The sequence below is a fragment of the Cydia amplana genome, chromosome 4 (genome assembly GCF_948474715.1).
Source record: "Cydia amplana chromosome 4, ilCydAmpl1.1, whole genome shotgun sequence".
NCBI lineage: Eukaryota > Metazoa > Arthropoda > Insecta > Lepidoptera > Tortricidae > Cydia > Cydia amplana.
Genome location: NC_086072.1, coordinates 18,034,739 through 18,060,679, shown reverse-complemented (window position 1 = coordinate 18,060,679; position 25,941 = coordinate 18,034,739). Strand labels below are relative to the sequence as shown.

Sequence of the window (25,941 nt, the reverse complement as noted above, 5' to 3'; positions counted from 1 at the left end):
ATGATAAAATATCCGATGTAATTTCCAGGCATAAAGAGATATTCGATGGGACCTTGGGTGCGTTCACCGGCGGGCGGGCTCGGTTGCGCGTCCGGCCGGACGCGGCGCCCGTGTTCTGCCGCGCGCGCCCCCTGCCCTACGCCCTGAAGGGCCGCGTCGACGCTGAGCTCGACGCCATGCTGCGCGCCGACGTCATCGAGCCGGTGGAGCACTCGGACTGGGCCACGCCATTGGTAATCGTAAATAAACCGGACGGATCGTTACGGTTGTGCGCGGATTACAAATCCACATTGAATCGCGTTTTGTTAGTAGATAAATTTCCGATTCCTAAAATTGAAGACCTGTTTTCCCAGCTTAGCGGTAGTAGGTATTTTACTAAGTTAGATTTATCACAAGCCTACAATCAAATTATATTGGAAGACGACGGTTCTAGAGAGTTAACGGTAATTAATACGCACCGGGGATTGTTTAGGTATAAGCGTTTAGTATACGGTCTCGCATCTAGCCCGGGTATATTCCAAAGAATCATGAGCAATCTTTTGAAAGATATCCCTAACGTGACTTTTTTTTTAGATGACATTTTGATAACGGGGGATACTTTAGATTCACATTTATGTAGCCTTCGGCGGGTATTACAAAGATTAAGTAAAAATGGATTAAAGATAAAAAAACAAAAGTGTTCCTTTCTGGTACCAGAGGTTAAATACCTGGGATTTGTGATTGACAAAAATGGGGTTAGGGTAGACGAAGACAAAGTTACACCAATTCTAACAATGTCCCGACCTAGGAATGTTTCCGAACTTAAGTCGTTTATCGGTATGATAATTTTTTATGGAAAGTTCATACAAAACCTGAGCGAAATTTTAGCTCCGTTATATGAATTATTAAAGAAACAAAGGAAGTGGACGTGGTCGGTCGATCAGGATAGGGCATTTAACACGATAAAAAAATTGTTGAGCGAGGCGCCGGTTTTAGGACATTACGACGCGGAACGGGAACTGGTTGTCACCTGTGACGCGGGACCCTACGGCGTGGGCGCCGTGCTGGCCATGCGCGGGCGCGCGCGCGGGGCGCCCGACACTGTCATCGCCTACGCCTCACGAGCGCTCACACCGGCCGAGCGCAACTACAGTCAAATACACAAAGAGGCACTTGCTATTATATTTTCAGTAAAAAAGTTTCACCAGTTCCTTTACGGTAGGCGGTTCACGTTGAAAACCGACCACAAGCCTCTCGTGAGCATATTTGGACCAGGTTATGGTATACCTAGTATGACTGCGAGCCGTTTGCAGCGTTGGGCCTTAATTTTATCGGCATACGACTTTGATATAGAATATGTAAAATCGGATGATAACACCGCGGACGCCCTTTCGCGACTCATAGCGGCACACAAGTTGACGGGTTCCGTAGATGAGGACGGTCCGGAACAAACTTATTTACATTTTGCGACTGACGCGATGCTTTTGGATTATAATGCGATAAGTAAAGAAACTCGTAACGACGTATTGCTAGGTAGAATTCTTAGTTATATCCGGGACGGTTGGCCCCAAGATACAGACATAAAAGAATTAAAACCTTTTTTTAATCGTAAATCAGAATTATATACTGAGCTTGATTGCGTCATGTGGGGTCATAGGGTGGTGGTGCCGACGGCATGTCGCGAGCGAGTTTTGCGAGAGATGCACGATTCGCACATGGGGATCGTGAAGACTAAAGCGCTGGCGCGTAGCTATGTGTGGTGGCCCGGCCTGGACGAGGCCGTGGAGGATATGTGCCGCGCCTGCCCCGTGTGCGCCGCGGTAGCGGCGGCGCCCCCGCGCCACGCACCCTGCCCCTGGCCATACCCCAGTCGTCCTTGGGCTAGGATTCATTTAGATTTCTTAGGTCCAATAGCTGGAACAAAGTACTTGGTACTTATAGATGCGTATTCTAAATGGATAGAAATAGCAGAAATGTCGTGTTCAACGGCTAAAATATTAATTCAAAAACTACGAGACTACTTTGCTAGGTTCGGCTTGCCTAAACAGATAGTGAGTGATAATGGACCTCCGTTTTCGAGTGAGGAGTTTAGAGTTTTTTGTTCAAACAATAAAATCGAACAATTGTTTTCAGCACCATACCACCCGGCCTCTAATGGTGCAGCTGAAAACGCGGTCAAGTTGTGTAAGCGTGTAATTAAAAAAGCGATAATGCAGAATATGAATACAGAGACGGCCTTAAATAGATTCCTATTAATGTATCGTAACACCCCCCATAATACCACGGGCGAGAGTCCGGCTAAGGTTCTGTTAGGGCGTGCGGTGCGCACCCGGTTAGATTGTCTTAAACCCGATCGAGAACAGAGGGTTACCGATCTTCAACGCCGCCAGCGGGACGCGGCGGGAGGAACGCAGCGAGCACTCAACGTAGGCGACTTGGTATGGTATAGACGGTACAATGTAGGGAACTCACAGGGCAAGTGGGAAGCTGGACAGGTATTGGAACGGATAGGGGAAACCGATTACACAATAGCTAGTTCTTTAGGAGTTACACATCGGCATATAAATCAACTAAGAAAACGCGATTCAAATGGGGAAGTCCGGGAGCCTAGACCGCGTAATATGGCATTGAGTTATCCACCGGCTCGGACGCCCTTGTTGGTCCCAAGCGAGGAGGCGTCGAGTTCAGGGTCGGCGGAGAGTGTCAGTCGCGAGGTAAACAATCCACCAGGGGGCGCGCGGGCAGAGCCGGAGTCAAACCCGGAGCTGGCGCAGCGTCCCGACCCGGACGCCGCCGCTGAACGCACGCGGGCCGAGCGTTTGAGACCCATGGTGAATCCTCCTAGACGTTTCGGTTTCGAGGACATCTTTTAGTGATGTTTCATATTTTTGTATCTAGAGACTTTCTAATGTTTGCTCATTATACCTAATATACATGTATTTCTAATGAGCATTAATAATAGATAAATAAGTTGCTGCCTAGCACCTGTGTACCTACTGTTATACCTAGCTTTGTCTTACATGCAAACATGTATACGTTCCTTGTCGTTATTAAAATAAGTTTTAATTTCGCCTAAGCATGTAAGAATTATGTTTCATTATACTTGTAGGAAACGGTTGTGCCTTACTGTAAAAAGTTCAATTTATAAATATTCCTTGAACACGATTGTACGTCTTTGGTATGCATGCTATGTTTATAAGATGTATAATAGTATTAGTCTTTGTTTTCAATTAAAACATGTAGGTACCTATTCCAACTGTAAACTTGCTTTAGCCTTAAGGAAAACTTAATAACTTAACCGTATTGTTTGGCACCTGCAACCAAAGTAAACTAACAGTCAATACTATATCTATACATAGATGTACTTATTAACTTAGTTGGCATAAGTTAGAAAATAAGGGTGGAGGTGTTGGGTATTGAATATGGGGGTATATACAAATTAATAGAATTGTACTTGAGGGTGGGTCGAAGCTAGGCCGATCTGTCTAGAAATATACGTACTACTCCGCACACGCCGTCTTTTATTTATCAACTAGTTTTCTCTCCTGTGGGCAATAGTTAACAGCTTAATAGCTTAATAGAATAGAATAGAATTTGTTTATTGTTTACCGTGTTTATTGTTTATCATAGTTCTCTAAATAAAAGGAGGACCTTTTCACGTGGATAAGGGTTAAATAAGAAAATTAACCTTTACAGCCCTTAACTCTTGTGTATGTCTACAGGAAAGACATTAACACAGTAACCTGTTTGACCCCTTTACTTACCCCAATATCTATTTTCCAGGTTCCTTCCTCTCAGCCGTATTCGACAAGATGGAGACAGCAGCTTTAGTCGCCGTGCCGTTCGACTTAATCGGCACCATGTTCTCCGGCATCTACCTCAACCTCGGCAGCGCCTCCCCTTACTTTTCCTGGCTTCGATTCGTCTCTGGCTTTTACTATGGCGTCGAATCCATCTCCATCCTCCAATGGGACTCTATAGAGTCCATTACCTGTGTCAACATCCCGGGTATACCTTGCATCAAGACTGGCCCGGAGGTTTTGAATAGGTTCGGATTTGAAGAGGCCAACTTTTGGAGGAACTGCGTATGTTTGTGTGTGATGTATTGTATAGCGCATTTTATAGCTTATCTTATGGTTATTAAGAGAAGTAGGGGGACACCTGTGTATTAATTTAAGTATTAAATAGGATTTTTTAATGTATTCTCATAAAAGATGATGTCTCTAGAAAAAAGTCATCGTAAAGACAAGTGGCAAGAAATTGTTATATAGATCTGAAGGGATGATCTATCTAAAATAACTTTAGCGACATTCGCTAAGAGATACTTCTATTTATAGTAAAACAGAAATGGGTTTTTGTAATAAAAGGTTGAGTGGGGTAACAGAAATATTTAAAGTATTTATTACATTTTTGTTTTATTACCTACTATAACCTTAAGACCTAAGGATAATAGTGTAGTATATATGAAGAACCTCCATTAATTTTTTTAAGACTAATTTAATTTATATTACCGTAAGATACCCACGCATAATCTGATGGTTCATAAGTTTGATTTGTTTAGTACAAATAATATATTTATAATATCTTTAGCTTTTGTAGCTATAGGTAATAGTTTATATTTTCTTGTTCTATGTATCAATGAAACTTTTACAATATTACGAGAAAATAAGAATAAAAATATATTTAATAATATGCGGTCCATGACTATTTCTTGTATTAGGTACTTTATAGACGTTGTATGATTATGTATCCTAACGTTTTAAGCACAACTAAATAAAATAAAAGTTTAGAACGATGCTGTTTACTTTAGATGACTAGGATGCCGATTCTAATTTAAATATTAGTTTAAAAATATGTCTTATAGATAATATAATAAATGTCTATAGCAAGTTATCGTTGTCCCTGCCTCGTGTGGATATTATTTATAGTCATATTTAAAGAAAAATTGTATTTTTAAGATATTAAATGTTAATGATAAATCAGTGCCAAAAGAAATTTAATATTAAAATAATAAGTACCATTTTATTAACGCGGCCAAGATTCACATATATATCTAAAAAATACAAATAAAAATGAAATGTAATTCGGAGATAAGTGGAGATTAATTTAAATCTACACCCATTAGAATATCTTACGGTTTATCTCTATTATGCAACCGCGGCATCAAGCATAGATAAGAAACATTAAATTTAATGGTGTTTATCGTCTGTCATTAATTTACCGCTTTTAAATTTGAGTAAGCCCTAAATAATAATAATTGAGCTGTGCTAGTTAGTTTTATAGTAATACGGGAAGCCATCAATCGTTAAAAATGCTTAACAGTATGTAATTAATTCATCATCCTTCTAGAGTTGTCCCGGCATTTTGCCACGTAACGGTTCACTTGGTGTAGAATAGACCGCTATTCGAACATTAAAAATTTCAGAACATCCTCAAAAATGCAGGAACAGTCTAGATTTCTAGAACATTCTCGGAAGTTTCTGGAATTTTTCTAAGAAGTTTTATTAATACACATATATTATGTATGAAATATAATAAAGCATGTAAGTATGTATAAATGTCTTGACATGTTTTCATTTTTTTTAATTTAAAAGTTCTGAGAACTTCTATAGAAATTTGGCAACTTTGGAAACTTGGTACACTGCTAACTCCACGACGAGGCCGCGTGTACAAGTTCTACCATTTAGGTACGTTATATATATGTACCTACCTATAAATAAAAAAATACACTTTCAATCACAATTAAATTGTTTAATAGTTTTTTTAATAAATCACTTTTCAGTTGTATGTGAAGTTTTAATTAAATAATTACAATAATTAAATATCAATAAGCATATTCCGACGAGGCTCCAGCCAACTGTCAAGGCGAGGAGCCCACTCTTTGGAGGAGCCCCATGCCATCCTTAAGCCAGTTTACCTATTTTTAGGTTCAATACTAAAAGCTACTTTTTTCTGCTTTAAATATATTTTATTTCGAAAAAAATTAGGTGCGCCTAATCAAACCTAATTTACTTTTTTGCTCAATACTCAGAATGTCTGCTATTGTGTTTTTGAACGTTGCTATAGTCTGGATATGATCTGAACGTAACTTTTAGTATTTTTTTAATAAAACACTTTTTCTTCTTAATACATTTTTTACTAATTAATACTTACATTTTACATTCATTTACGTAATTAACTAATATTATCAATAGGCATATCCTTTTTTTTCTTCCCTCCTTAACCCATAATATCCAACGAGGCTCCAGCCGACCGTTAAGGCGAGGAGGCCCACGCCGTCCTGCAGGTGGTAGGAGGCGGAGTACCCTGTCTCTATTAACACGGAGACTCCGTCGTTCACGCATGAGGAGGTCATGTTTGTTGGGCAATCTGAAAGAGAGTTATTTTGTGAAGTTTATTACGATACAACGACCGGCCCGTATTTCGCACGGGTTAACGAATTATACACCTAAACTTTCCTCTAGAATCACTCGTAGGTGAAAACCGCATGAAATCCGTTCAGTGGTTTTTAAGTTTATCACGAACATACAGACAGAAAGACGAGTTTAGTTTTATGAAGTGTAGTGATTCTTAATACCTTAGTTATCGGTTTAAAGATTCTTTATTCTCATAAGAATTTGTACAATTCACTTAAAATGAGAACTTAAATATATACATTTTATTTACATATTTTATGTCGCAAAAGGAGCGACAGACATTGATTAAAATTACAATAAGCATTTTATTATATTGCCGGTAAGTATGATTAGGTATTTGTATTAGGGGGTAGGCTGGTGGACAACAGTGCGCACAATCAAATCACATACGTAGATCGCTGTTGAGAAACAATAGAATGATCGCTACTAGGTGTGGCCTCGATATGTGTTATGATACTTATGATACTTAGGATGTGTTATTTCAAATATTTTCATTTTTTTGACATAATATATTGTAATTATTTAAAACAGATTTCATTGTTATTATTTATATGACTAGATTTATGTATTACACGTGTTGTCACCTTAATATTTTTAATAATCATTTAATAGTATAATTTCTAGTATTTGTAAATGTGGCTTAAAATAGTGTAAAGTAATAATTAAAAAAACAGTAAGTTTTGACACATATGTGGATGGGCTGTGTCGTGAATAGCTCTCAATCATGCATGTTTTAGTGTAATCTTGATTTTACGTGTAATTTCGTGTAATTTTACTTTTATGTGTTTATTACTGTTTATATCATGTTAATGTATTGTGTGGAATGTTATGTGCCTAGTTTTAAGTCTTGTATCACTGTATTTATTAAAATGTAATAGATTAAGGTGATTGGTCGAAATAAATAAAACTGACTCTCCATGTAACACCCACTAGTTGCTGGAAAAGTACCTACGACGGGATATTTGCCTATATAAACCCCGATCTTGGTTGCTTATTCAGAGAGTTTTACTCACCCACCCAAGCACTTTGCTTGAACACTCTCCAGTATTATTAAAGTTAAATATGTGTTTTTATTTCACATAAACACATCCCGGTAATTGGTGGTAAATTGGAGGTAAAGCGGACTTCTGGGCAACATAGCGGCCGGCGCGTTCCTGACTGCGTTTCTTCACTTCGGAGAACAAATATAAAGAAAAAAGCTACAGTCTACGCTCGACAGTTTGGTCCTTCGCTGCCGAATGAAGAAAGAAACACGTACGCGCTGAGTTTCAAGCGAACTATTGCTTAACTCAGACAGCAAGAAAGAAACACGTACGCGCTGAGTTTCAAGCGAACTATTGCTTAACTCAGACAGCAAGAAAGAATAAAGTATGTACGCGCTGAGTTTCAAGCGAACTATTGCTTAACTCAGACGGCAAGAAAGAATAAAGTACGCGCTGAGCCTAGAAGTTCGCTTCGGTTCAGACCCTACCCCAATAACCTTTCCATACCCCAATTACCGGCTTGCCGGACGGACCGTGCAGTGTTGTAGGTTTTCCTCCACTCACGCGTCCTGGCAACTTTCGTTGCATGTGTCACATGGTTGATACCAACACACTGCTTTCAAACGCTCTAGGCATTGCACTTTGCCATTGCGGGAGACTCAGTGCCACGAGGGATCCACGCTTAGGGCATCGACGTTGCGCTCTGTAACGTCAGATCATAGGCGTAGGCAGGTATATAGTTAGGGACCCCCCGCGTGTGTAAAGTGTAAAGTGAAGTGGTTCCAAGAAGAAGATGTCCGAAAAGGAAGCACGAAGCCTTCGCTCGCGCACCAAGGGCCAGCCTGCCCCCGCACCGAACATGGACACCCCTACCCCCTCGGCCGGAAAGACTACGTCCGGCGAGACCAATACGTGGAGCAAGGGCACCAGTGGCAACCGGAACACTACCGGTGAGAACGAGTCGGTACACTCGGAAGCGTTCGACAATACGGTATTAGTTCGCAGTAGGTCAAATACGCTAGTGCATAAAGACACCGATGTCGCGCCGCCGCCGCGGGCGCCGTCTGATCGCGAATCGTCAAAAAGAAATCGCGAATCGGTAAATAGGGAACGCGATAAAAAATTAGCCGTGCTAATGGCCGAGCTCGAGGTTCATAAAGCCGCTCTAACCGTTGCTAAGGCAGAGTCCGACACTGCAAAGTTAAGGCTGCAGGTTGCGCAACTGAAGGCGCAGTCTGTCGGCAACAGTGACGCGACCGTCGAAGAACGGACTAGAAGTTGGGTAGAACGACAAGCTAGGTTACAGCACGAGATCGCGAGTGAAAACGTTAAAATCCCGCCGCCGAAAGAGACCGCGCCGCGTGCAGCCGCCGATCGGGCTAGCAGACCTCAACCGCGCTTTTTAGAGGTACCGCACGGTACCTACGCGCCAATGTACCATAAACCGCCAGAATTACCCGCATTCGGCGGAGATATCACCGAGTGGATATCATTTAGGGCAGAGTTCGAGGATACGTCGCCCATGTTTAGTGCCGTCAATAACGTGAGTCGGATTAGGCGCGCACTTAAGGGCGAAGCTCGGACCGCCGTAAAATCAATCATGTACACGGTTCAGGATCCGTACGAAATAATGGAAGCGCTAGAACGGCAGTTCGGCGACCCTGAGGAAATTGTTCTTACGGAAATACATAACATCAAACGCATGCCGCGTTTGTCCCAAGACAATGCGAATATCGCCTCATTTGCCGCGCATATCGCGAACGCCGTCGCCACCATTCGATCGTTGCGTCAAGAAAAATATTTACACGCGCCTGAGCTTGTGAATAAAATCGTGGATAAGTTGAATCTGATAGTGCGCTATGAATGGGCCAAATACAGGCAGTCTAACGTAGAATCACCCGGGTTAGTTGCGATATCCGAGTTTCTTAACGAAATTAGCACTGCGGCCAAGCGCGTAAACCGACATAAGCCGTCCAATAGATCACGGAATGCAGTGAATGCGGTATCCTCTGTGCGCGAACCGAGACGATCGAGTCAAGCTCTCTCTGGGTCTCGTGCCCCCGCGTTCTTCCGTGACTGTAGGTCGGATTCGAAATCACGGAATGCAGTGAATGCGGAGTCCTCTGTGCGTGAACCGAGACGATCGAGCCGTGCTCTCTCGGGGTCTCGTGCCCCCGCGTTCTACCGTGAATATAGTTCGGATTCGGAGTCAGATTCCCACGAAACATACACACGTGATACGGGAAATAGATCGCGAAATGTAGGGAACACGGTTTCTTCTGAGCGCGAACCCAGACGATCGAGCAACGTTCTCTCTAGGTCTCGCGCCCCCGCGTCCTCCCGCGACTCTAGCACGAATTCGGAATCAGATTCCCACGAAGTTTACTCGCGCAATTCGAAAAGTAGTTCGCGCAGTAAGTCTACTATCGCACAGGTAAAGCACCGCGATAGTAATAGTAGAAAAAAACCCCCGTCAACCGGAGCTAGATTCGATCAGGAATCGTCCATCTCTGTCCCGCCGCGCAATACGTGCCCCATTTGTAATGAGTATCACTTCGTTAGCACGTGCGCACAGTTTACGGCGGCAACGATTTCTGATAGATGGGAACTAACGAAGGGTGCGCGACTGTGTTTTAAGTGTTTAAAATCCGCGCCTCATCAGCCGAATACATGCAAATACGTAGCATGCGGCGTAGGCGAATGCGAAGCAAGTCATCATAGACTGCTGCACGGATTGCACACGGCCTCGTCTGCAACTAAGGTTAGCTGGGCACGAGCCGTAAACACAGTTAACTTCGCGTCAAACACGTCCGCGATAACATCTAGCGTAGGTAGAAAAGGCAACACGTCTTTCGCCGGGGGGAGCGAAAGCTCTCTAAACCCGCCCAAAGACGTGCCCACCGCGCAGATATTGCCCACAACGCAGCCCGCGTCGACGTTTGACCGAGGCAAACCTGCTCAAGTAAGAGCAACCTCCCGGTGGGCTGTAGAACCCGAACCTAAAAGCGACCATAAGCCGCGATCGTCAATAATTGAAACGCTCGCGCCCGTCGTCGACAACGCCGCGACGTGTCATACACGACGACGCGCGTCAAAATCCGTGCGCTCAAATAAGAAAACTAAAAGTAAATTCGAGTACCTACCTAAGGTAAACAGTTTTTCCGAATATACGCATTTAGTTAGGGCCACGGCTAGAGTTCTGGTTGCCACCGAGGTAAATAACGCCAAGTTGCCATATAAGAATACAGACACAGAAATGATCAAGGGGAATTTGATTTTAGCTGAGATATTGCTAATCAAACGGAGCCAATATGAAGCCTATCCAGAGGAAGTAAAGTCCCTGGAAGCTGGGCATGCGCTACCGAAAAAATCTCCGCTACGCAGAATAGCAGTAAAACTTGACGAATACGGAGTCATCGTGACAGACGACGGAAGTAAGCAAGTACCCGTCTTACACGCTAAAGAAGACTTCGCCAAGCTGCTAATTCATCATTTTCACACTCTGTACAACGGCAACCACTCGACAGTGATAAGCGAGTTAAAACAAAAATATCACATAGTCGGACTGCGCGGTAGTATTTGTTATCGATCAGGTAAGCGCCAATGGTGTCGAACCTGTCGCGGGGCCAACCTCAAGGTTCCCGTGGGCGACTTATCATTAGAAAGGCCTCGAACGAATCCACTATCATCTACCGCTGCAGCTACGAATATACTCGACGCTCATCACAACATACAGAGATTGCACGTAGGCGACAGCGTCATAATAAGCGACTGCTACATGCCACGAGGAACGTGGCCCAGAGGCGTAATCGTCCAGCTCTTTTCCGGCCCGGATGGCCATGTAAGAGTGGCCATTGTTCGCACCCGCGCAGGTGACGTCCGCCGCCCAGTTTCCCGGCTTATACCCATCCACTCCTCACATGAAGACGGTGTTGGCACACGTGGGGGAGACTGTCGTGAATAGCTCTCAATCATGCATGTTTTAGTGTAATCTTGATTTTACGTGTAATTTCGTGTAATTTTACTTTTATGTGTTTATTACTGTTTATATCATGTTAATGTATTGTGTGGAATGTTATGTGCCTAGTTTTAAGTCTTGTATCACTGTATTTATTAAAATGTAATAGATTAAGGTGATTGGTCGAAATAAATAAAACTGACTCTCCATGTAACACCCACTAGTTGCTGGAAAAGTACCTACGACGGGATATTTGCCTATATAAACCCCGATCTTGGTTGCTTATTCAGAGAGTTTTACTCACCCACCCAAGCACTTTGCTTGAACACTCTCCAGTATTATTAAAGTTAAATATGTGTTTTTATTTCACATAAACACATCCCGGTAATTGGTGGTAAATTGGAGGTAAAGCGGACTTCTGGGCAACATAGCGGCCGGCGCGTTCCTGACTGCGTTTCTTCACTTCGGAGAACAAATATAAAGAAAAAAGCTACAGTCTACGCTCGACAGGCTGGGAATTAATGTTCAATTACATGACGTAGATTAAAATTACATGAATGTTAAAATAATTACTTATAAAGTTTCAGTGTCACGATTCTATAGTTAAAATTGCAAAAAAGACCATCTTAAAAGATATTGTAATTTTTATGGTATTTCTACGTAGGTAATTCTCAAAATTACGAATTGTTTCGACCCTATTATGTTACAACCCAAATCTTACAGACTGAACAAAGCAATTAAGCGTAAGTTCAATTATTTGTATAATAACTACTGTTCTGATGATTAAACTGGGTACCCGGTATAAGTTAGAAAAAAACCGGCCAAGTGCGAGTCGGACTCGCGCACGGAGGGTTCCGCACCATCAACAAAAAATAGAGCAAAACAAGCAAAAAAACGGTCACCCATCCAAGTACTGACCCCCCCGACGTTGCTTAACTTCGGTCAAAAATGACGTTTGTTGTATGGGAGCCCCACTTAAATCTTTATTTTATTCTGTTTTTAGTATTTGTTGTTATAGCGGCAACACGGACGGACGGACGGACGGACAGCGGAGTCTTAGTAATAGGGTCCCGTTTTTACCCTTTGGGTACGGAACCCTAAAAACTACTAAACATAGGGTATACTAATTCTCTTAATTTTACTTTTTCCAGGAAGGTTCAATGAAAAACATTTTGTTATTAGAATCGTATCTTATACCTTTAAACGAGCAATTCTTGTTTGTTTATTTATTTATTTATATGTATATATATTTCGGCGATCTCGGAAACGGCTCTAACGATTTCGATGAAATTTACTATATGGGGATTTTTGGGGGCGAAAATCGATCTAGCTAGGTCTTATCTCTGGGAAAACGCGCATTTTTGAGTTTTTATATCTTTTCCGAGCAAAGCTCGGTCTCCCAGATATTGAGAGTTATGAGACAACCTAAAAAAATATGAGTTTTCAATAGGTAAATAATATCTATCATCGAATTTAAACTGTTGTGAGACATACTAACATTGAATAATACTGTTAGTGCTTGAGAAAGGAGACCTAGGCTCTCCGAAACATGTCGCGCGAGTGACTTAAAACAAGTATAAGTCTAAACCGTAAAATTATTCAATATATTATCTATGTAACCAAACCTTTCACAAAAGATTTTTTCGTAAAAGTTTTTTACACCCCATCTCACTCGGAATCTAATAACGCGAAAAAGTAGCAATTGAAACGTTCCTAAAGCGTTTCTGTAGAATTCTCTGCTATTGTATCTATACTACACAGAGATTTTATATTTCCCTGAAAGCCGATTCGAACTTTCAATTTGATCTCGTTTTGACACCGCGCGCATCTTGCTTTCAATTATTAATAATGCGAGCGAGTTACGACATCATTTATTACGTTATAGAGAGGGGGGTTTGACCATGTTTTAATTTGAAAGGGGTGGGGTAGCAGAGAGTCTTGATAGTTTTTACGTAAGATCACTAAAAATGGGCGAAGTTAAACTGAATGGCGCCAAAATCAATTGTATAGTCTTACGCTTCGAATCCATCTCCTGTTAGTGTTTTATTTTTGCCCCAGGGCCCCAGACTCTGAAAGAGACTATTATTGTTCCTGTATTGTGTCCTGTTTTCATGATATTATAGTATTCATTAGCATTCCTGTGGAAACATAATGAGGCTATTTGCTGTTTATGAAGTATACTAATTGGTAATGAAGGTTGGGGTGGATTTTACTATAACAATAACTTGATTATTCTGTCATAGATCTCATGCATATTTAAATATTCATGTGCCTAGTTCGTTCGTCCGTCCGTAGAACGTCGTTAAAATGTAAGGTTAGGTAAGTTAGGTATGATTACGATCAGCCGTTAACCGGTATTGATATACATTATACGTATAAAAAATTCGCCAAAAAAGATAGAGAGAGGTCCTTGGTAACCAATTAATGTTTTACGATGAATGAATGAGTGACAATAAAATGTTTAATACTCACCAATATGATCAATCTGCGTCCAGTAAATACTGCTAACCGACTCCATAGTATAATAGAAGTGGGAGATGTATTTAACGGGGAAAAGCCAGGCAGGCAAGCTGGCTATGCGCAGGAAAGCTCCTGACATCAGTGATAGAGGCAGGTCCACGCACGGCATCACGTCACCCATGACGCCGCTTGAGGAGAATAAAGCGCCCATGCCAAGACCTGAGGAAATTAGTCATAACACTGAACATAATAAAATATGGTAAAAATTTACCATGTGTAATTTTAAGTAAAATTGTATATTGTGAGATAAATATATCATATCATATCATATCATTAGTAAGTATGTATGTAATGTAAATAAATCATATCATATCATAACTTTCAAAAGTACAAAATTATCAATTGAAAATTCTTAACAGGTTTGCTACACAATACAACGTTTATAAATAGTTTGGAGCTTGTGTTACATTTAATTTTTTGACTGAACTCTAAACCCAAATAGTTGATAGAGCACATATACTTAGAGCAGAAATCGCACTGTAAATTTTTCGATCGACCCATCAAGACAAACAAAGGAGTTAACTAATGGCCTGCATTGATCTAAGTAACTAATGGCCTGCATTGATCTCAAGATCAAAAATTCATGAAATTCGTGTGTCGCACCAAAAATATAAAACAATCATTGTCTTATTTTAAACTGTCTCCCAAAAATATTCTGGTCTTTAAGAGTTCAGGAGCCTGGCAACTGGGAGTTGGGCAACTCCATCGTCAATCTGTACCATTAACAGCCGCAGCAATGCTTTCGCAGATGGAAAACAGCACCAGTTCTAAAGAGGCCAGGATCATGGCTGTTGAGCCATGATCCTGGCCTCTTTAGAACTGGTGCTGTTATGACTGTTAGTCGCTAATGTCATGACGATCTGTACTGTACCGTAAGCAGCCGCAGCGATGCCTCCGCAGATGAGCGACAGCACCAGCTCGAGCGACGTCAGGATCCTGTTCGGCAGCTCCACGGTCACGGACGCAATGGCCATGAACGCTACGGGATACACGACGCAGCGAGGTATCTGGGACAAAACAGCCAAACATACTGAGTATAATAGGTATTCGTAAAGTCTAACACAGTGGTCTATGGGCATAACGACTTGTTTCCACCTCTAAGTTTTTTGTGCCTGGTCCGAGGTTCATAATTTCTGCCGGATGGAACCCATATTTTAAGAAGAATCCGAAGTAAGGTATACTTATTTTATGGGTAAGTTGTATGGGTGGGTAGAATTTACCATCTAAGGCAAAGAAAAATCGTTTTTTGGCAGGTACATTTCAGCAAGTTACCCATAAAATTATATCTCAAATTGGTTACTGAGTCTAAGTAACTGTGCCTACACAACACGGAATTGGAATTAAAAGTTCAGAGTTCAGTTCAGATCAAATGTTAACGATGTTCTAAGTCTTAATAAAAAAAAAAACAGAAACTCTTTGAAGTCACATATCAAAGGCGCTTTTTGTGTGCGAATCATATTAATTTGGAAGATAAGGGATGAATTCTTAAGTTTGCTTAGATAGGTCTTTATTTTTTATTGAGGCATAAATGGCATAATATTCTTGTCCCTTCTTATATTATTATTGTGGGATCCGTTATATAATTTCCGTTTCAGGCGAGAAAATACTCGGTTAGGTATAGCCTATACCTATACCGTATAGGTACCAACTGAAAATGAAATGTATGGTCTAACTAGGTACAAATACAGATACAGCCAATTTCCTTTCAGGCGATTAATACAAATAGACATTGCTCGTCAGAACGTTTTAACATTGTCCGATCCGATATCAGATTAAGAAGAAGTATATAAATAACATGTGTTTTTTCCGTATTTATTTATTTATTTGAGAAATCAGCATGGCTAAAAATCTCTAACATCTGTCTTTCTCATCCGACATCCCATATCGGATTGGCACTTATCGGACATATCGGACCCGAATTCTAAGTAAAAATACTTACAAAACCCAACAGTGTGGATGCGAAGAACGCCGAGCCCTTATAAATGCCAACTTCCCTCCTGAACAGCGTCAGGTCTTCATGGAACACATACAGAGCGGTATAGGAGAGCGAGTAACACACTTCGCTGCTCAACAGCCATAGGAAGCCGCGGAGGTCTTGGACCCCACGCTGCGTGGTGCCGGTTATGCCGATGTAGCAGGTAGATATGACCATTGCTGATATTCCCTGGAAACATTTTAAGGTACAAATCAGCGACATAGAAACAACCGTTAATTGGCAGACATTCTAAGTTTAAGCGTTTTGGTTGTTGCTTCAGCGTGATTGGCTAATTGGTTAGTCGTATTTAACCTTATCGAAGAGTAATTTTTTTAGAAATTTAAACCTCGTAGATACGACACCACGCGGGCAGATGCCCCATTCACCTCATATAAAAGCGGCCAAGTGCGAGTCGGACTCGCCCATGAAGGGTTCCGTATTTAGGGGATTTCTGACGTATTAAAAAAGACTACTTACTATCTAGTAAACGTTCTCGTTCAAACCAATTTTCGGTGGAAGTTTGTATGGTAATGTACATCATATATTTTTTTTAGTTTTATCATTCTCTTATTTTAGAAGTTACAGGGGGGGGGGGGGGGGACACATTTTACCACTTTGGAAGTGTCTCTCGCGCAAACTATTCAGTTTAGAAAAAAATGATATTAGAAACCTCGATATCATTTTTGAAGACCTATCCATAGATACCCCACACATATGAGTTTGATGAAAAAATTTTTTTGAGTTTCAGTTTTAAGTATGGGGAACCCATTTTTTTTTCTATTTTTGTGTGAAAATCTTAATGCGGTTCACAGAATACATCTACTTACCAAGTTTCAACAGTATAGTTCTTATAGTTTCAGAAAAAAGTGGTTGTGACATACTCGGACAGACGGACGGACAGACAGACAGACATGACGAATCCATAAGGGTTCCGTTTTTTGCCATTTGGCTACGGAACCCTAAAAACCGTAGTAGAAATTGGAAAACGCATTCCATTGTTACCCGTATTTGGCGTAACTACCGTATTCCAAATTGAAACTGGCTTTTACAGCTGATATGCGTGGTAGAACAGGTAGTAGTACTAGTACCTAGTATACTCACTATGTTAAAAAGTAATTGCATTAGATGACTTCCAAACGTCCTTTTGAGTGATAAAGATGATCTCCAAATCAGTAAGTATACTTGCACGAACCAATTTCTTTGGAATCTGGAATAAATATTGAAAAAGAGTTAAAAATAACCTTCAAGTATTTAAATTTTATGTATATTCGTCTCTACGACACGTAACTTTAGTAGATAATCGCTCGACATGTTTATCCCGCCCGACATCGTCTGTCGGGTCAAAATAACCTGAGGTGTACTCACTACAGATGTTGCTCCATTTGTTGACCCTCAAAATGGACTAAAATATTTCGAGCATTAATTTACTGAAAATTCGTGAGAGACCTGCTTGAAAATGATTTTTTTAAGGACAATTTATTTAACACATTCCTGGTACTTACACGCTGAATTTAGCTTTGGTTTCAACAGTCTCGTCGCACCGCCGGAAGTGGTCCTGGTACTTCGCAAGGATCCTCCCCACGTGGTTAGTTTCCACCTGGGAGGATACCGCTCTGATGTAAAACTCAGCTGGGTTGTAGTTGATCGGGCAATGTAGATCTATGCTGTAATTAAACTAGCTGTAAAAAAGTGAGTAATAGGTTTTTTCTAGCTATTCTAAAATCATCCCTCGTAAAGGTCAGAATGCACTTGTTAAGGTAAAACTGCTAGAATTAGAATTTGATATTTCTTTTAAGACAAAATTAACGGTAGATGTATACGGCCGCGTAGCCAAGACGCCAATCGCTTACGCTTCGTAGCGATCGAAACGCAACTGTCACTGTCGCACTAATATGGAAGAGTGATAGAGAGACACAAAGCGTTACGTTGTCGAAGCGATAGCGATTGTAACCTTGGCTAGGCCGGCAGATCGTAATACTAGAGTCGAAACTCTTTGCATCTTCATTGACAGAGCTAAATTTTTGGTTTTTTAGGTTTTTAGTAATATCTTGCTGGTAGGTACTTATATCGTAAAATTAAAAAAAATTGAAAAGGAAGATTTGGAAGAGAAGTTCCTCATACTAGGAGATCAATCCTGCTAACCTTTCAAACATTTTCCTACATTCCTCTTGCGTCCCATGAAAAAGCAGCCGCCCCTCCGCCATCAGCATAATGTTGTTGAACTGATTGAACAGATCTGATGAGGGCTGGTGGACGGAACATATGATGATCCGGCCTGTCTCAGTCAGTTGTTTCAGGATGTTTATCACGAGGTATGCGCTGTAGCTGTCTAGGCCTGTTGTTGGTTCGTCGCAGATTATGATCCTAGGGTTAGAAAGAAGCTGAAATATAAAATAGAAACTTAGGAATTTTCGATTACCATATTCTTGTTTATGGGAATCTTAAAAGTAAGATTTAGTTTCTTGGTTTAGTTAGACACCAACTTATCCATAGCAAAGGTATATATTATCATTGCTAACCCAACCAACTAGAACTACGCTGTTTCTAACACCAACAGGGCTTAGGTATTAAGCTATATATTCGATGTTAAAACCAGCCTAAACCCAAACAAAGTCTTACATTACACAATACGCATGTCATTGGACAGGCACAGTAAAGTTACTCTAAGTATTTATGTTTACTATTATATTTTTATACACGTACCGTCCCTGCGAGTGAAAGTAACCGCCTCTGTCCGCCTGAAAGAAATGAGATTTTCGTCTTCGCGTGTGCTTTCAACTTCAACTCTCTGAGTAAAGTGTTGAGTAGCAATATGTTACTGGGCGTCTTGTAGCTGCCTAGCTTCATCTCTATCTGGAATTTAAACACACGGCTGAGTACGAGTACTTAGGTATCATACGAAATTGTGTAACTCTTGCTTTTTCATCGGGCAGTGTATTTCTCCGCTAACACAGACATTTCCAATTGCTATGTGTAGACTTGGTATTACGAGATGATATTAGGCTGTCTAAAAATGGTGTCACACATAATCTCTATATTTATCAGTTTTCTTAGTAGGTAAGGTAAGTACTCCAAGTTAAAAATGATACGCTTTTAACCTTGTTAATTTATACGTAAATGCACAGTGTTCGTAATCTATATCAAAGAGAATATAATCACTACGTTATCTATATATTTAAATATATACTGCTGTCATGCACTGCTATGTCAAGAAGAGCAGCGTGGATAGGGTCATTTTGATCCTATCCCAGGACCGCTTAGAACGCGACAGCCACGGTGATGTGACGTGAGGCGATAAAAGGACCATCATGAGAAATACGTGATTTTTTAAATTCCACTTTACTTACCATGAACACCAAATGTTCCGCAACCGTAAGCCCATCCATAAACACATCGAATTGCGGCACAATCTCCGCTATACCGTTCAGCGCCGTGACACTCGTGCCGTTCACCGCCACAGATCCAGTGGAAGGCAGCCGGCATTTACCAGCGGCTGATGTGAGAAACGTCGTCTTGCCAGCACCACTGGAAATACAAGTTGCTGGTACAGGAAGTTCCCAAAAATATGGAAATTTCCTCGGAAATATCATTAAACTTTTACAACGAATGAAGATAGTTTCCAATTGGAAATGGAATGTTTTGAAGGTAGGTTCAAAAAGTTTCCGAAATGATTCCATGTGGAATCTACATTTTGGAAACTTTGCGACACATTGTTACTGTTAACTAAATGCTAAGTCCTAAGCCCTAGTCCGGGTTGAGCTTTTCCGTCCTACGTCCACTTTTTACTTTCGTAGTTAATTGAAGCCCTTGGTTAGGTACATACCTGTCTACTTATCAAATTAAATAATTTATTCTTACCTCGGTCCAAGTATGGCGATGAACTCTCCTTTATCTATACACACTGTAACTGTAATAAAAAAATTGAATGTGTTATTTAAAGTGGATTTAATTAACTTGTTTTTTCCGTATAGGATACTGTTACCAAAAAATAGCTCATGTTTATAGTATTTTATGCAACCGTTGTTTAAGAGAGGTCAAAAAAGGCGAGTGGCGTGAGTAACAATTTGAGGCGAAGCCGAAAATTGTTAATATAGACGCCACGAGTATTTTTTGACTCAGTTAAACAACGTTGCATACAATACTTTTTCTACGACCAAGCACACTTACTTTGAAATAAAATTGTAAAAACAAATATTTTTAATTCAAGAAGTAGCAAAAATGCGTACGGGCGGGAAAAGAATGAATGAATGAATGAAATTAAAAAAAAACATGTCTATGGTTCACTTTATTTGTCAGAGATGACATTTAAAATAAGGTTGGCAACACTGTATTTCATTTAATATTTTTTAAGTGGTACACAGTGGTGACACGAAGTATCGTAAAATCGCCAAAAAGATATTGCGTGTATGCACAAATTCTTTTTTGGGGTATAGACTAAAGACTTGTCTTGACAACTATAAGGTAGGGTTTTAAAGGTGTGTGCACGACCCTTTAAATGACAAATAAAAGTACGGGAGTAGAAAAAGTTTTTAACAAGTTCGCACTCGACTAGATAAAAGTATTCTCATTGTTTTTATTCTCCTGAATCTTAAATCTATATCTGAAAAATACAGAGCCACTTTATAGTTATTTACGATACAAGTGCGGAAAAGAGGAAATTCGAAACGAGTGGCGATAAATTAAAACACAACAGAAGGGAGTTTTTTAAATCGACACGAGTTGCGAATTGCCTATTCGCACGCGTATCGTACAACGTTTTACAGTACATATGCCCTTTTAAATATTTGACATAGCAACGAAAAGTGCTTATTTACGCACTAGTGCGGGAAAGTAGCACCATATGTACTGTAAAATTGTTTAATTGTTAAATAACTATTTTAGCACCTTCTGTTACAAATAAGTACATCATCATTTAGGTTACCTACCTAATATGTACTTATCTGGTACAAGAACCTTAAGTTAAGGATATACAACTTTTGTTTTCAAATCTATGTATGGTAAGTAGGTACTTATACAAGGTACCTAATAGTTATTATACTAACCATCCTTTAAGATCATGGTCCTGGGTTTGGTTACCCGTCGGAGCCATGATTTTTCCTCTGGAGTCCAAACGTTGAGATTATTCACACTCAGCCTTAGTTCCCCGCCAAGAAAATTATCTACGCCATTTTTCTGAAAAAATAAGAAATCTCACAAATGCGAAATGAAAGAAAATTGGATAAAACACCCGTGAGGTTATTTTTAAAAACCCTATACATTGTATTGTATTGTTTTTACAAATTCACGCATTTAAATCAATTCTATCTCTACTAAATACATAAACATCCCTAATAGTTAAGAGCAGCAGGTAGCCGAATCTAGTCTAAAAAATGTATTTTACTCATTCAAAGCCGTGGATAGATAAACTTCGCTTCTAAAATGAAATAATTAAAGAAATAAAAACAAACTTTTAATAAATCCATATTGCACTATACCACACAATCACACCACATTTCTATCAGTCCATTTGTGTCACTAGTCACTACCACAAAATTAACAAATCACTTAAAATGCATTGCTGCCTAATTACGATGGAACCAGATTCACGGAGGCATCATGAAGAAAGATGTCGCAATTTGCAATGATACAAAACACGACGCAGTGTTTGTCTGTGTGTCTGGTCTGCTTGTAAATTTGTCTGTGTGTGAGATAGGGCATATTTACTTAAAACACTTGATAGTTTCACATGTATTTGCTTTTCTTTGTTTTATGTAGTTTAAATGGGCTAGATATTTCGTCAAATTTATTAGATATCGAAACTAGAACAAGGTCTTAACTGGATAATAAAAACTTAAGTTATGTCAAGTTATGTTGACTATCCTTAAGGACGTTAATCTTGTTCATTCATGAAGCAGGAGAGTCGATGCCATGCCAGGCCCTACGGCCCGAGGGCCGGGCCGGCCGCCCCGCGGCACAAGCTTGGAAACCCCTGCTCTATCAAAGATCAAAGCTTTGTTGGCACATACTTCTTTTGATGATGAGTTTGTGTGTTCTCGCATAGTTTGAGGACTAAGTAGGTACTTACTTATTCCATGGTGGTATTGTGAAAGTTGCAAATATAACTAGAAGGAATTAGTAATGTGGTAATACGAAAAATACATATAGGTACTACGACTGCGAGAACGTGAAATACGAGTATGAGCTTTATGATGAACATTTTGTTCGAGAACTATAAAATTATGCTATGTAACATAAATACGGCATTTAATCTTATAAAATCTCCTTATAAATAAAATAAAAATATATAACAATTTAAAAATACCAGATACATACCAGATAAATCCAAGGCAGAAAGCTAGTTATCAGTCAAACATGATAAGAGTCGCGACAGACTATTTACAGAGGCTTTCGGTTCATTTGCCCTCCACATGCCTTAAATTCGAATCAAAGTATGATATGAGCTTTATTGTGAGGTAATAAGGACTAGTTTAAATGGTGATGGTAACCTGGACTATCTTGTCAGTCATCGTTGTTTTGGGTAAATAGCTACACACGTTACGCGGTGACACAAATCAAGTGAATAAGAGAATGTCTTATATGAGCAGATGCTATTATATCCAATTTAAGACAATGAAATGTTATTAAGATCTAGTCTGAAAAATGATGAGTGAAATACTAATTTTTGCCACCGCCTACTACCTAATGCCTTGTTAGGAATTCGATAGGCAACCTTATTGTTTTGAGTTATTTAGGTAGGTACGTATTCTTCTTTCTTTTGACGATAAGATTTTCAGTAAAAAATAATGATTCAAAATTCGTCAATAATTGATTTTCTTTAAGCTCGATTGAAACGTGCCCTTGCCAGGATAACATAGAACATTAACTTTTAAATATCAACCGGTAAAGATCACTATAATGGGCATATTTAAGGCTATTAGATACAACCATCGCGATTGACCATTCACGAACACGATTGAAGCGATTGTCAACCGCACTACGTGATTGAAGACGATTGATAAAATTTATGATTGACGCCACCGATTGTACTTTTCACCACGTGATTTTGAAATGACAAATGACAATCGCTTCTTAATGTATTGTTTTTGTCTTCCCTTAATTTTGCTGGTGTTAAGAACTATCGTACCTACCACTTAAAGTGCCTCGTAAATGTCGCTTATTATGATTGTCTCTTGATCACTTAGGTCTTCACAGAATACTTTGGTTAATTTTAGTTTATTCATGGTACTTTATTTTATTACAGTAGACGAGTCACCACTTTGTCTCCCTTGGTAACAGATTGTCATTAGGTTTTATATAAATTGTTATTAGTAAAATTAATTACCAGTAGTTAACTAGTTTTCTAATTCCTAGACTAAAATATGTAAATATTAAGTAGGTATATAGGTACTTACCTAATGTGGCGCCCTCATAACATCGAAATGTCATAATTTTATAATAAGCATAATTTTCATTTAATTGCATCAATTTCCTTGAACGTCATTATTAGGGTTTCTAATAATATTGGTGGATGTAATTTAGTATTTGCATGCTCTCGTTAGGTACTTAGTCCATGAAAGAACTTAATGTATTGTAATTTAATTTCAATGATTCGTGTGTGTCCGTGTGTGTGTGTGTGTGTGTGTGTGTGTGTATGTGTGTGTATGTGTGTGTGTGTGTGTGTGTGTGTGTGTGTGTGTGTGTGTGTGTGTGTGTGTGTGTGTGTGTGCGTGTGTGTTATGGTTCCTCTACACGTTGGCCCAATCTAGTGGTCCAATATGATGGGCCAACGTGTAGAGAGGGTAGTGGTGTCGGTTGGCTTATGGCGCGGCGAATGGCGATGGGATGGCCGCGGTGTCGGTTTTTCGGCACACATCAAAGGTAGTGGGCCAGCGATGGCGGTACGCATCTACACGTGGCCCCATCTACACGTGGCCCAATCCACAGTGCGCGCTCGAACGCGGTCGAGTGTGGACGTTTGCGCTCAGTATCAATTTACGTTTTTTTTTATTAAAAATGACGAGTACGTGGCCTCATTATGGAAGTAATGAAGGAATAGGAAATTTACGCAGACAGTACATTTACAATTTAAATAAATAAATATAACAATACATACTAATAGTTAAATAAATGAATATTAGATACATATCTAACTACACATAGTAAGTACCTACACTGCACAATTTGCACAGCTATGTTGGTAAGCTAGTAACAAAATTATAATATGATCTAAAATAATTTAAGCAAATTGTATGGTAACATGAAATTAAAAAAGATATTTAATTAATTTAATTCTTTAAAAAAAATTAACATTCATTTTTTTCCGGGAAGTATGTATCATCAAAAAACTCCTGCAGCTTCTACGCCATTTTTTTTTAATTACTTACTTGAAGAAAATATTGGTACGTGGCGTATAAATAAATTGCTGCAACGGCTAATGCTTCCACGTCCATCTTGGAAACCGGTCCGATCACAACTGAATGTCGCCATCGTATAGTTGCGTTCCAACCATCGCATGGCCAACTCATTGGCCCAGCGCTGGCCCATCGTGTAGAGGAGCCATAAAGTTGATAATTTCATCGACAAAGCAGCGATTGCTTTTAGTTTCAGCAATCAAAAGCAGATAGATGTTTTTTTCCTACGACTAAAAATCAAAGAAATATACGCTCGTGGATGAAATAGCCCCTATGACGGAATTAGCCACATTGACGTTGGGTAGTCCCAGAAAAGCGAAAGATTCTATTATACGATCCCGTGATTCCCGTGCGTAGGCTGCGTACCTATTAGATTAGCTTCTTCAAAGACTTCAAAACTTGCATACTATTTTTAGACCAATTGTTTATTGAACCTACCTCGTCAGTATTCATAATCAGTTCATAGGAACTCGAATCGTCCATTTAAATGTGTCGACGACATCGATATAGGTATATATATGCAGCAGACTTGAGATTTTGACCGACAACATGAACAATCAACTGGTGAGTTTTTCTTTCTTTTCAGAGACCTGTATCAATATGATGGTTGCACTTATAGTCTACTGTGTCATATGCGTCACTCGTACAGACGCATTGATACCTACTTGTTAAAAAGTGACAAATATCGCAGGTCCCACGAGTCAAATCATTGCTATCAACTGGATGACAGACAGAAAGTGCAACCATCTTAGGCCCTCTGGGGGAGTCTGGGGTATATACCATGGTATATGTATACTTATCTATAATCTATACAGTAGAGTCAGTAGATACGTTAACCGTAAAGACACGTATTTTTCCGCTATTTGTGTGACAAACACAGATATTTGTTCCTGAGTCATGGGTGTTTACTAATCAATGTACCTAATATATAATAAGTATCTATTTATATATACACGTATGTGTATATCGTCGCCTAACACCCATAGTAGTATTAATCACTTTATTGTACACAACACAGGGTAACAGTAGGTACAAGCTTTGCTTAGGTTGGGGCAAATTCGATCTGTGTAAGATAAGATTGTCCCCAAATATTTATTAGCATTATTTATTCGTTTTATTATCCACGAACTAGGTTGGGGCAGATTCGATCTGTATAAGATAAGATTGTCCCCAAATATTTATTAGTATTATTTATTTATTTTATCATCCACAAACTGGTTAAGAACAGAGGAGCGTTAGGAAAATAATATATTTTTGTTCAACTATATATTTTATTAATTATACAATAACATCTCTCACACTCTCAAGTTTAACATTCGATACATTAGGTAATACTTATTCTAATATTAAATCATATGCTACAATAGTTATCGTTAGGTACACATAACATAATGTAGACCTATGACTTCAGCCGTAACTAAAGGCACGAGGCGAGTCTTTTAAATAAATTCAAAAACACAATCTTGTGAAAATACCACAGAACAATTATACACTTAAATTGCAAAATCGATAGGCAATTTTTGGCTATGGGTAAGTAAGTATTCAAGACATAGTCATTCTTAGGCACATTAAGTAGTTATTAAATTAAAAACAAAAAATAAATATATTCTCCTTTGTAATATTTTATGTGAACAGACAAAAAAAATATGTATGTACCTATCCATCATAATAGAACAATGATTCGTTCTGTCCGTGTCCGAATGAAGTCAAATATTTAAAC

General features: G+C 39.5%; 2 protein-coding genes and 1 long non-coding RNA gene across 3 annotated transcripts in view; 2 read left to right on the top strand and 1 right to left on the bottom strand.

Annotated features, from left to right (window-relative positions):
- Positions 1-4,203, top strand: part of LOC134647349 (protein scarlet-like) — a 32,241-nt gene extending 28,038 nt beyond the window's left edge. The window contains exon 12 of the mRNA XM_063501686.1: positions 3,763-4,203. Coding sequence (XP_063357756.1) covers positions 3,763-4,151 — 389 coding nt within the window. The 3' untranslated portion in view covers positions 4,152-4,203. The remainder of the gene's footprint in view (positions 1-3,762) is intronic.
- The window catches only part of LOC134647354 (uncharacterized), a 444,045-nt gene that overhangs the window by 270,380 nt on the left and 147,724 nt on the right, over positions 1-25,941 (top strand). The gene's annotated exons all lie outside the window — the stretch shown is intronic.
- On the bottom strand, positions 6,167-21,412 carry LOC134647352 (protein brown-like). Its single transcript, XM_063501689.1, has 12 exons — positions 21,279-21,412; positions 20,874-21,003; positions 19,690-19,738; positions 19,179-19,356; positions 18,535-18,684; positions 17,974-18,212; positions 17,334-17,495; positions 16,933-17,038; positions 15,796-16,020; positions 14,728-14,863; positions 13,809-14,015; positions 6,167-6,348 (listed from the first exon to the last, which is right to left on the bottom strand). The coding sequence occupies exons 1-12, from the start codon at positions 21,291-21,293 to the stop codon at positions 6,167-6,169; spliced, it is 1,779 nt and encodes a 592-aa protein (XP_063357759.1). The 5' UTR covers positions 21,294-21,412.

What these genes read in the sequence shown, in the direction of transcription:
- LOC134647352 (XM_063501689.1), bottom strand. An exon ending in CGGAACATTTGGTGTTCATG is followed by an intron (nt 18,685 to 19,178) that starts GTAAGTAAAGTG and finishes TTTAAATTCCAG; the next exon opens with ATAGAGATGAAGCTAGGCAG. An exon ending in TGTAGGAAAATGTTTGAAAG is followed by an intron (nt 17,496 to 17,973) that starts GTTAGCAGGATT and finishes GTTTAATTACAG; the next exon opens with CATAGATCTACATTGCCCGA.